The sequence below is a fragment of the Mesocricetus auratus genome, unplaced genomic scaffold (assembly GCF_017639785.1).
Source record: "Mesocricetus auratus isolate SY011 unplaced genomic scaffold, BCM_Maur_2.0 Super-Scaffold_100018, whole genome shotgun sequence".
NCBI classification, from domain to species: Eukaryota; Metazoa; Chordata; class Mammalia; order Rodentia; family Cricetidae; genus Mesocricetus; species Mesocricetus auratus.
Genome location: NW_024429199.1, coordinates 28,262,243 through 28,274,610, shown reverse-complemented (window position 1 = coordinate 28,274,610; position 12,368 = coordinate 28,262,243). Strand labels below are relative to the sequence as shown.

Here is a 12,368-nt window from a genome sequence, read left to right as displayed (position 1 = left end):
TTGCTATAATCATCAACCTTATTTGTCCCATCTTACTCCCCCTAAATAACCAGCTCCTATCACTTCTCAGTGTACACCCTGCCTCTTCCCTGCTCACTGTGGCCTTCACTGATTTTACCCTGCCTGGCAGTCTCCAGCATCTTCAGCTGTGTACTGTGGCTGAGACACGCGATCACAGATAGCCTCCTATTGCTTAAATCTAACTGAAAGGCAAAAGGTTATTTTTTTTTCCTTATCCTTAACCTGGGGCTAGGTTTTCATCTACATCAAACAATAATTCTTTTTTATTAATTTTGTGGGTTTTTTAAAGATTTTTTTGTCTAAATTAAGGTCGTTTTGACTACAGTGACCTCATTTTGATATAAAAACTCGATTGTAAGAGGCACATGCATACTTAAATGACAAGACATAGCCATCAGACAATTTAGAGGCATGTACATGTTTTTATTACATAAACACAACATTCCTCATGGCATCTCATCTTCAATTTGCTTCTTGCTTTGGCAGAATGTCAAGTACCTGTAGAAATTCTCCAGGAATTATTTACGAAAACAAAAACTCCTCTCACACCTCCAAAGATGTTTCCCAATCACATTCTTAAGAAAAATAATAGGTTTGGTTTACTTTACAGTGTAATGTTTTCTTTCAAGGTATAAAAACAGGACTTCTCAAACAAAGAGTCCCCTTTGTTTACAAAGTTCTATAAAAATACATAAGGAAGCTTATGTTTGTTTTTTGACTTAATTATTCCAGTTTACCAGAGACACCACAGTATGCAAACCACATTAATCTTGCAGCAATACAATGTCCACATCATCATGGACACCCTGCAACAGTAGTTCTCCTGAGTATGTTACAATCTTTCTTCGTTTTGCAGCTTTCAGAGTTCCCACCAATGCTTCAAAGAGGTTGGCACATCTATCGTCTCGGAAGAGGACCCCAAACTTCACGCTTAACTTCCCATCAGCATCTAATTGCAGAAACACAGCATTAGTAAATGTGTCTTGTCTTCATGGATGGTGAACGTGGAACATCTTTGGGGAAACATCTCACCAGGGGTTAACCAAGATTAAAATATAACACTGAGCCTCTTCCTGCACTCAAGCATTAGCTCCAGGACAGCCAAGGCTGTTACACAGAGAAACCCTGTCTCAAACAAACAAACAAACAAACAAAAAATAACAACAACAAAAAGAAGCATTCTATTTTAGAAACTTAAAGTCTAAATTACTGAAACATGAATAAGGAAACCAAAACACAGAAACCTGAGATAAAGTGTAAAAGACCACTCAGCAAGTATAAGAGAAACAGGATTCATTCCCAGAGAGTCTAACAGGAATCCATATTCTAGTTTGACCTTCTTTTAAAAAATTTTTAGGCAAGGTCTCAGTAGTCCAGGGTGGCCTTGACCTACCAACAGCTAGGATTATAGGCAAATATCATCACAGCTGGCTAAGTCCATACTCTTAACATCTCCCCAATACATTTCCGGTCTGTCCATCTTCCAACTACCTCAAGAAGGCCTTGAGGACTGAAATAGAAGTTCTTTTTCTATCCGATATTCTCTGTGCTTGAGCCCAAAGCAGGTGTTCAAGAATCCTTGATGGATGAAAGAATGTAGATCTCCAAGTAATCATAGTCTCCACTTCATCTTCTCTAACTGGATGAAAAGTGAGACTTTAAAGATTCAGACTTTCAGAGAAACAGACGAAAATTCCTTCATTGATTTTTCTAGTAGGAGCTCATATACGTAGGTTAATCAAAATCACTCCAGGCTCAGCTTAAATAGCCATAACATGTCAGAAGATGACATAGTTCCATATATGCTCTCCAACTCAATCATCCATCTTTTGCCAACAACAAAGTCAAGGTGTTCTGGCAAGGCTGTGAATTTTAAGTATTTTCATGCATATGGATGTTATGATAATTATCTTGTCTTCTAATTTGTAAAACTGCTCATTTTGAAGTGGAGCTTCAGGTTGCCAGAGTAGAACACTGACATACTCTTTTGGAGTGCAAAGGTTAGAGTTTTAAAGCCAGCTGAACCTGACCAATGAGCACCAGGTGGACGTGAATAACAGCAGTCTACAAGTTTTGTGAAATATGCTCTTAACAATCCAAGCGGCATACTAATTCTAAGTAATGGGACCCTACTGGAGCTGGAGAGGCCCAGGAGATGTGGGAGAGGAACACAAGTAGGGGTGGCACCCGTGAAAATGAGACCTTCTCAGACTTGCATCTGGTGGGGGTAGTGAAGGGGGAAGAGAATACTGGAGTTAGGAAAGACTTCTTTTAACTGGGAACCTAAATAGTAATAAATTATACTCTCCAGTGTCTTCTCAGTATTCTACATAAACATCAATTCATTCCCATTCCAAGTTCAGCTCACATGTCCCCTCCTCAACTAACCTGCCTACACTTCAACACATCCAAATCCCACCTATTCAAGGCTTAACCAAGTAAATGCTCCCAACTCTACAGTTATCAATAATCTATTGCATTGAACTATACTGAACTGAATGCCAGCACTTCATAGTCTAGCAAGTCATTTTTTTCTGATAATTGCCTCATCAACTTTAGCTATTTTCATCAATTAAGTAATAAGATGCTTGAAGAAAAAGAACATGCCTATGTCACCTTTACTACACATGGCTTGACAAATATGGGAGAGCAAAATCAGTGACAAAATAATTAAACGCATGTGGCTATGACCTCCGCAACACCTCCCTGTGTCTCTATCTTGACATTTCAGCTATGACGTCAAAATAAAATGACTAGAAAAGACTCAAGGAGGAGGAAGCTAGGACTGCTCAGTGGTGGAGCACCTACATAGCATGTCTGAGAGCAGGAATTCTATCCCAGAACTACCAAAGGGAGCAGGGTGAATAGTGCCACCCAAAGATAAACCCATATTCTAATCTGTACAACTTGTAAATACCTTACCTTACTAGGCAAAAGGAATTTTTTCAAATGTGATTAAATAAAGGCTCTAAAATGGGGCATTCTTCTGGATTATCTGGATCCAATTAGTGAAATCCTAGGAGTTCTTGAGAATGGGAGAGTGAGGCAGAGCAGTTCAGTGTGAGGACACCCAACACCAGCAACAGTGTGGGGGGGGAAGAGGGCCATGAGCCAAGGAATGCAGGCAGCTCCAGAAGCTAGTCAAAGTAAGGAACTGCATACAGTCTCCGCAAAACCCTGCAGAAGGGATTGAAGCCAGCCAGCACCTGGATCTGAGCCTGGAAAGACCCTCTTGGGACACGTGGACTACACAAAATAGGAAAGGTGTCCTGGTGTTAAACATCCTGCTTTACCATTGCTAAGTCTGTGGTTAACTGGCTACAGCAAGAATTAAAACAAGGGCAGGGGGCTGGGGAAGATAGCTGTGCAAGCATGGAGGCTTGGTCAATCACCAGACCAAGGTTAGAACCGGAAAGGGGTGTGCACTGAAGAGGTAAAAACACAGGAATTCTGGAGCTCACTGGCCAGCCAGCTTAGGCTATTCAGTGAGCCCCATATCCCAATGAGAGACCTTTTCTCAACAGACAACCGAAGAGGAGTCCCAAGGAATGACCTGAGATTAACTTTCGGCTTCTACATGCATGAACATAGCCATGTATGTTCACAGAGATGAGGAACACAACTAATACAAGAGACAGTAGGAATTAACAAGCTTAGTGATTTTTTTAAAGTGTATCCATCCTACTGTATCAAAGAATTTGTAGTTTATAAGCAAACAGCTCTAAGAAGAATCAAGCTGTAATGACAAGGCTTTTCTTTTGAGACAGGGTTTCACTGTACACCCTAGGGTGGCCTTCAACTTGTGATCCTCCTGCCTCGGCTGAAATTACAAGGGTGCAATGTTTGTTTGTGAGATACTCTGAAACGTTAGGTCTCATTTATATGATGTTTAAAACTTTGAGTTCCATCATCCTAGTTGATGCTGAGTATGTCCATTGTTCTTCTATCCACAGTGCTCCCCAATCCTTGCACGTCTCAGATGTAGCAAATACCTCACACTACAAGTACAACCATTTCAGTACAACTTAGGAGAAAGACACCAACACACCAGTTGTACACATTGCTGTCCTCACAACAGCTGCTTGGCCACTGAAGACAAAGACACCAAGAAAAGATCTAAAGTTGGTTTATTTTACTATCATGTTTGGAATTGTACAAATCCCAAGAACTTAGAGAAAATAAAGACAATCATGATGGCTACTCATGGTTGTCAACTTGACTACATCCAAAACTAACTCAAATAAAACTTAAGTGGCTAGGTACACCTGTGATTTTTATTTCTTAAATCATCTAAAGTGGGAAGACCCACTTCTAATCCAGATCTTTTGAGGTGGGAGGCTCCACCTTTAATCTGGGCCACACCTTCTGGAGGCAGCCAATCCTGATATACAGAGCATGGAAGAGGGAAGCTTGCTCCCTTTGCCTGCTTTCTCTGACTGGCAAGCCCATTCCTTCACTGGCATCCAAGCCTCTTTCTTCAGGATTCTGTGGTATACTGGAGACCAGCTGGGACATCCAGCGTCATGGACTTAATAACTACTGGACTCTTGGATCGTCCATTGGTAGACAGCCAGTGATGGACTAACTGGCCACAACCTGCAAGCCATTCTAATAAATCCCCTGTCTGTACATACATAGGTTCATTCTATAGGTTTTCTTCCTCCAGAGAGGCCTGACTAATAGACTTATTTAGTGTAATTACAGTCTACATCTATATAAAATGGTGGCAAAAATAAAGCAGAAAACAAGAATTTTAACAGAAAAAAATTCAAGCTAACTCAAATACCAGACTTTAAATCAAACAAAGGGATCTCAGTGAGGTTTTTTTCTTTCAATTCAAAAATAAATAAATAAATAAAACATCTCAACTTTTGTCTGCCTCAGAAACCTGACACCCCAACAGCCCTGTGTCTCAAACACCCCTTGAAGGCTAAGAGCATTACCACCTCAGGCTGTGGGCAGTGTGTCCTTGTGTCCTAAGCCCTGGGCAGCTTCTCCAGAATGCCTGTCTTGGAGTATACTCACAAGAAACACTCTGTGTTAGAATACTTACTTTTAGAACCCAGACGATGAATTTCCTCCACTAGGAGGCTAACCTCGTGATCCACATTCATTGCTGGCTGGAAGAGAAAAGAAGTCCGTGTTACGGCCATTTCCATACTCCCTCGGGCACACAGCAATCAAAGGGCTCTTTCTCCATGTCATGCAGCATTTGTCACCACTGCTGACCACACCCTTTTCCACTTGTTTGAAGCACAGTGCACTAACATAGCTCCATTCCCCCTCTACCTACATACCTTCCCTCTCTGCTGCCCCACTCCTGTGACCTACTGGCTAGCAGGGAGAAGATGGCCTCTCTCCTCACAGCAGTATTACTCCATGCACATCTTGTCACAGAGTCCTGCTAAGCAGCCAACTGCAACCGATAACAGGATCCATGCTCAAGGCAGAGAGAGGCCTCGGATGAATAGCAATGTGGCGAGCACTCTCTGGGTGCTGGGTCCAAGGGATTACGGCCAGACCCCTCCTTAGAGATCATGGGGAAGGTAGATCAAGTGGGCAAATGGGGAAAAATGGAAAATTACCTCCACACAATGGAAAATTGTGGAGACAAAGAAGAAAGCACAAGGCGCAGCTGAGGCAAGCCCCGAACTAGGAGATGGCGATGCCAAGATAAATTACATGCTCCCTGCTCTTCAGGAGTCCAGGGTCTAGACGTGATACAGACCTATGCCAAGGCTACCTGGGACCCTCAGGGCAGTGCAGTGATTACTTCCAGTTCACAGACAGGAGCATCACACCCTTCTCTTGATTCTGCCCATGAGATCTGACCGCACTGCACAGCTTGTAGTGAAGCTCATTCATTTCCCATCACAGAGTCCAGGCTAATAAGAGCTGAGCCTGTTAAGTCATGCTAAATCCTGTGTGGCTCGCTAAGTCTTTCACAGGCTGGATTCTGGCCTCGGTTCCAGCCTCCTCCGCTGTATACTTGAGCACTAAGCTGCGGCTCCAAGAGTCTTTGGATTCCTCAAATATCCCTGGCCACACTGCCAGCCTTCTCTGCATGCTTTCTTCTGCTCCGGCTATTGCCATTCCCTTCCTAAGGCTCATGAGTCAGGCCCAGCTTGGATGGAACATCCTCCATAAAAGCATCCCATAATCCGAAGAGAGCTCCCCTACTGGGCGTTCCCACCGGACCAGTGGAGTTACTGGTTTCTGGGCTTTCCTCACTAGAAGGTAAATTCCTCTCCACGGGGATCTGACTTAAATATTCCTTGTTAGCCATGTCTGGAACCAAGAGGAGGTGTTCAAACTAACAAAAACAAGAAGCATCGATTCTATCTGCTTTCACAAGAGAAATTCTCCAGGCTGAATAACGAGCTAAAAGGTGGAGCTGTGTTACGTTTTTCATTAAGGTGATGACTTGAAACAACTTCATCCAGATGGATTATTACTAATTCCTGGTGGCATTTAAAATAAGAGTGGCATCTACAACTGGATACCACCTGCTTAAAGGATACTGATTGGGACACCAGATTTTCTATCAGCTAATAATTAAAGTGACACTACCACCTGCTGTTATTTGCATGAATGTTGTAATTGAAGGGGTTGACACTGCAGTGAAATGCAAAATCTTTGCTTAAGGGTTTGTGAGAGTGAAAATTTTAAAAAGCCAGCCTGCACTGAAGGGAGAAGGAAACACTCAAGGTTGGGGACTTCTGAATCCCCTGCCTGTACATTTCTCTCTTCATCATCATTCTGCCACATTCTCTACCTCAGACACCAGGAAGACACTTCAGAGTTCTATCTCGTTTACCAATGAGAAACAAAGAGGAAGGCCTCTGTCAGGTGCAGCATGCATAACCACTTGCACTGAAATGGGCACTCATCCAGTTTTAAGGAGGGAAGGCAAGGGGCATTTCTTCATAATTAATTACACACAAGGCTCCTTCTCTGAGTTAATTCATGTAATTCTTTTATTTTTTAATCTTTTTCCACATATATTTTGGGAGGATGTGAGTGTGGCTGTCAGAGACAACTTGTGGGTTTCCCATGTGGATCCCAGGGATCAAACTCTGGTCATCCGGCTTGGCAGCAACTGCCTTTATGCACTGATCCATTCAGCTACCCTAATTCATGGAATCCTAAGAACCCCACAGCGCACTTTAGTACTTGCCCCTTTTTATCGAGAATGAAACAAGTTCACAATGGTTAATGCCACAAAGCACGGTTCCTAACGCATCATTTTGCCACATCTTCCCCTTCTTTTGATGTTATGCAAATGAACCTAATGTAATGGTGTATCCTTATGTAATATCATATACGGAGTACTTATTAAGGCGGATCATTTACAAAGCAAGAAAAGGCTCCCTGTCTGGAGCCCTATGAACAGGAAAATAATAGGTTTCCTACTGTTAGCATACACAACTTGGCGTGTTTTAATCATTTATTATGGGAGGGGACAAAGAAGAAAATATTCACATTATACAATCTTTGGAAGAGCCATGGCAGTCTAAAAGCAGGACAGAACCTTTGACTGGAGTGAGCCAGATCAAGAACAATGAGAGGTCCTAAGCAGAGCAAGCCTAAGAAAAAGAGCCTGTCTGCCTGTCTGCGAGAGGCTGGGCCAGAAGGACGGCAGCGGCAGATGTTAGCCGCTAACTGTCAGACTCTAATTAGGCTGACTGAGTGGGACTCACAAAGAGTAGGTCTGTGGCAAGCGCTGGAAAGCTCCACCAATGCACATTTGGAGAGGTATGTCAGGAGCATTCTCCAGTTAGGTTTTAAAACTCCAAAGGCAGTAGTAGGTCAAGGAAATAAAGCCTACTGGAGTCACCTCCCCTGGGAATCCGCAGGCAACTTTACAGGCTTGCTGGGCTCTCTTCCAGCCTCACTTCTGTCGCTAACAGCTGGCGCGGGTCAAAGGCTGACCCGGTACCTTTCTCTTTATCCGCTGGATCGAGCACACTCCATATTTGGTCATCCCTCCTACAAGTTTGAGGTCTTGCCAAATAAGGGTCCCCAAATCCTGGGGCCTGCGGATACCACTCGCTCACCTCTTAACTGGTGGCACAGGGGTACGGAGCCCGGGACCACAGGAAGGGCTTAGTCCGGTGGCCTTTGTCTTAGCAACTCACCCGCCCTTGGTCTCCAAACGTCTGAGCACCCAACGGCGCTGCCCGTGAACCCTACAAGTCCCGCGTCCCCTCACTCACCCGCCCTCCGCACTGCAGAGGGCACTGTCCTGACAATCCTCCGTGACCCCCTCCAGCCCTTCCCCACCCAGTTATGCAGAACCGCGTCACGAACCGACGCCAAGTGCAAAACCCACACATTGCACCGCTGCAAACATCGGTTCAGGCAGCTCCTTTCCCGGTCCGCCCCGCCCGGCAAAAGTCACGTGAGCCCAGTGCGGAAGTGTGCCGGCCGAGTGGGGTACCCGCGAGTGGGGCAAAGGAAGGGGGTGGGAAGCATGCTCACGGCCCCTCCAGCAACACCTCGGCACCCTGGGGTCCCAGCCCTCCACCCGGGGCTCGACCTCCCGAGAGGTTGGGTTCAGCCTTTGCTCCCCAGACTCGCTCACCTCTCCGATTGCTTCCTTCTTCACGGAAGAACTGATGCCGCGTGGATCTGGACCGGGTTCTCTGCTTCCGTGCCCTTAGGAGGAACAAGCAGAAGAAGGAAGTGGCCCCGGCGAAGAGAAAGGCTGCCGTGGAAGAGGGAGGGGACAAGGAGAGGCGTGGGGGGCAAGTGAGACTAAGTGCTCTCTGGAAAGGGGCCGCCCACTCCTCCGGGACACGCCTAGGAGGAGGCACCCAGAGCAGACGCCAGAGCTAGAGGCAGGCTTCTAGGAATGCATACCCAAAGTACTAGCACCTCTCTCCATCCTACTCAGTCAGCACCCGCAGCCTAATGCTTCTGATACTGGGCATTGATTTCCTGCCAGGATATCTTACCCAACAGGAGAGAAAGCGTCCCGCTGTGCTGAATATCGAGGGCTCCTAGGAAAAAGCGTGACTCACATAGGTTCTGTGTGCCAGGAACGTGAGGCTCAAGACACACACACACACACACACACGCGCGCGCGCGCGCGCGACTCAGAAGTGTCCAATTTGCAAGCACTGGCATTCTTCAAGGCCAGTTTGTTCTACTGAATTGGACAAAACTGGTTCTTGATCTTGGGTCAGGACAGATTTGCTTCTCTCCATTGTTTCCTACATTTAGCTTCATAATTCAAAGTATTCAAATCCTCTTTATTTCTATCACGTGTGTGTAATATACTTGCCCTACCCAGAGTTTTCCAAAAAGAAAGTCAACCCAAATTCGTTTTACAGTAGTTTCAACTGTAGCTACGAGGGAAATTTATCTCCCCAATCCCAATTCGTTGTCCAAGTCACCAGCATTTTTAGAGGCCTATGCCTTTAATCCCAGCACTCCACAGAGGCAAGCTGATCTCTGGGAGTTCGAGGCTAGCCTGGTCGACATAGTAGATTCCAGTACAGCTATGTAGACAGACTCTGTCTCAAAAAGCCAAGTCATTACCAACACACAAACTGGCTCTTGAAGAACAAGGATCTACCAGGTCTCATCAAATAAGAAGCTTAGCAGCTGTCCCTCAATTCTGGTACAGGCCTGATCATTAAGACCTATCGAAATTTAAGGTGATGAATCTAGAGGCACCATCTGAGTTGAGGCTGAAAAAGGCCAGATCCAGACAGAGGCCCAGAGTGGACTTTCACGTGGCCATGCAGGAACCGGGGAAGGGGGAGAGCGATTAGAAGAAGGTGGGTGGAGTCGGGTGGAGGGGTTGGGGAGGTGGGGAGGTTGAAGAACAGTCTGTGAGAAGCTGCAGCTGTAATGCTAGGAGGATCACAAAGTCCCACTTGCTTTCAGGGGATGTAGGAGTAGCCAGGTCCCCTAAGCACTGCCCAAGCTGTGGCCTATCTACCCTACAAGGTCAAGGTCTGTAATGTGACTATGAACCTGAATGGGTCACTGTTCTGTAACTGTCCGGCAAATCTGCAAATTCTTCTGTTTCTCACATCAAATGAAGATTAAAGTGACTCTAAGATTCTTTGAGACTTATTTTTTTTGTCCTCTCAGATAGAAGCTGAAAATTCACAATTTATGTCTTTCAAAGTATACACAATGCAAAAAATTATTGTGAAAGAAAAATACCATACTTATCAAGTCCCTAAGCAAGGCCGCACTACAAGGCTGTCTACACTGTTGAATTGCTTCCTAATGGGTGATGAGGCAATTTCCCCATACTCTGAGTCATGGAAAAAATAAAATACATTATCTTAACTAAGTAAGTAAAAATTCTTCCTTTAGTACTTAATTTACTCTCAGTCTGGCAGGTGGTGTGCACATATGAGCCCACCTAGGCAGGTGCGATTAGGAGGATCAGGAATCCAAAGTCAAACACAAAGCAAGGGAAGGTCAGTCTGGGCTGACCCCTTACCTCAAAATAATAATTAACTAATTAATTAATTAAATGATCTACTCTTTAAAAACGTGCTATTTGTACATATGTTCCAGGCAGTCTACAAAAGGACTAGTAAACTTCATATTAACATACTGAATAAGGAATTGCAATTTTAAAAAGCATTTTGTGGTGTTTGCTTTGTTTTAGACTCAATCTTATCATGTAATCCTGACTGGCCTGGCACTTGCCATGTAGGTCAGGCTAGCCAGCCCACTCATAGAGATCCACCTACTTCTGCCTTCAGAGTGCTGGGACTGAAGTGGTGCACCACCATCCCTAGCTTAAAAGAAAAGTCTAATTAAAGAAATCATGAAAAAAGATTTTTTTACATTTTCATTCAGACTGTTGCTTTCTTTATAGAAACATTGTCCTTGGACCTTTAGCCTGAAAGACAAAGAGTGAAGTTTTAGCAAATAGTCCAGAAGTGTTTATTAATTATCAAGGACAGCTGGCAACAGTGTGCCAATATGGAAAGTTACAAAATAGCCCAAGGTCTGAGGCGGACTTTAAAAAAAAAAAAGCAACTGCATAGTAACTATGTTCATATAAAATACTAAGACAAGTTTTATTCATTTATTTAATTGCAGAGTACAAACACTATCTAATAGAAATAGAATTGTTATTTATGTGAAATTATTTTTATTATATTTATATCTTTCCATAGCCAAATTGAAAAGCAAATTAAAACTTAACTTTAATAACTGGCTTATTTAACTGAGTCTGTGCAAACTACTGTCCATTTGGCCTGCAATGGATAGATTCATAGATTTTTTTAGTGTATAAATAATAGGTTTAATTTTGCCATTTTCATACATGTGTATTATTGTCTTTAGTTCATAATTACCACTCCCCTCTTCTTCTATTGGTCCCTTTACACTTCCCCAATAGTTCTTCTGCTTATATATACACATACCCTTCCAGACTCCACGTGTGAAAGAAAACTGTGACGTTTGTCTTTCTGTCCCCCTTTACCCTCCCTCGTTCCTTTTCATCTGCCTGTGGACTGCTGACTCTCCCAACACAGCCCTCTTCTACTTCCGTGATGTCTCAACGTGACACAGACTAAAATCATCTGAGAGGAGGGAACCTTGATTAAGAAAAGGCCTCTGTAAGATTGGTCTGTGGTAAAGCCTGCAAGGTATTTCCTTAATTAGTGATTAATAGAGGGCCCTGCCCAGCTCAGATGACGGAGGGCCCAGTCCATTGTGGGTGGTGACATTCCTAAACTGGGTTCTATTAGAAAGCAGGCTGACATCCTGAGTGAGGTAACCCAGACCCCAAAAAGACAAACATAATATTACTCACTCATATGGGGATATTAGGCATAAAGCAAAGGCAAGCAGACTAGCAGTCACATCCCCAGAGAACCTAGGTAACAAAGAGGACCCTAAGAGAGACATACATGGATCTGCCTAGGAAGGGGAAAGAGACAAGATCTCCTGAGTAAATTGGGAGCCTGGGGGGCAATGAGGAGGGTGGAATGGGAGAGGGGAGTAAGGAAGGAGAGAGAGGAGAAAATGTATAGTTCAATAAAACAAAATAAAGAAAGCAGGCTGAGCAAGTCATGAGGAGCAAACCAGCCCTCCTCCACAGCCTCAACTCCAGGTTTCTGCCCTGCCTGAATTCCTGTCTTGACTTCCTGTGAAGGTGAACTGATGTGGAGGTATAAGAAGAATAAACCCTTTCCTCGTTGACTTGCTTTTTGGTCATGGTGTTTCACTGCAGCAGTAGAAACCCTACCTAAGACACATGCCACATACGTTTTGTTTTTTTTGTCTAGAGTTTTGCATATGAGAAAAGGTGTGCTCATTTTCTTTCTGAGCCTGCCTTATTGTGCTGAACGTGATGGTCTCCAGCC

General features: G+C 44.1%; 1 protein-coding gene across 2 annotated transcripts; it reads right to left on the bottom strand.

Moving 5' to 3' along the window:
* Nucleotides 1-423: 423 nt before the first annotated feature.
* Abracl (ABRA C-terminal like) lies at nt 424-8,801 on the bottom strand. Of its 2 annotated transcripts, none has more exons than XM_040728197.1 (3): nt 8,606-8,801; nt 5,075-5,137; nt 424-970 (listed from the first exon to the last, which is right to left on the bottom strand). In XM_040728197.1, the coding sequence occupies exons 2-3, from the start codon at nt 5,133-5,135 to the stop codon at nt 786-788; spliced, it is 246 nt and encodes an 81-aa protein (XP_040584131.1). In that variant the 5' UTR covers nt 5,136-5,137; nt 8,606-8,801; the 3' UTR covers nt 424-785. The 2 variants fall into 2 exon arrangements, with proteins under 2 accessions (XP_040584131.1, XP_005065907.1); XM_005065850.4 differs by having other exon boundaries at nt 5,075-5,141; nt 8,606-8,763.
* Between the last annotated feature and the right edge of the window lie 3,567 nt (nt 8,802-12,368).

What these genes read in the sequence shown, in the direction of transcription:
- Abracl (XM_040728197.1), bottom strand. Translation starts at nt 5,135, where the DNA reads ATGAATGTGGATCACGAGGTTAGCCTCCTAGTGGAGGAAATTCATCGT. An exon ending in TCATCGTCTGGGTTCTAAAA is followed by an intron (nt 971 to 5,074) that starts GTAAGTATTCTA and finishes TTCTGCAATTAG; the next exon opens with ATGCTGATGGGAAGTTAAGC.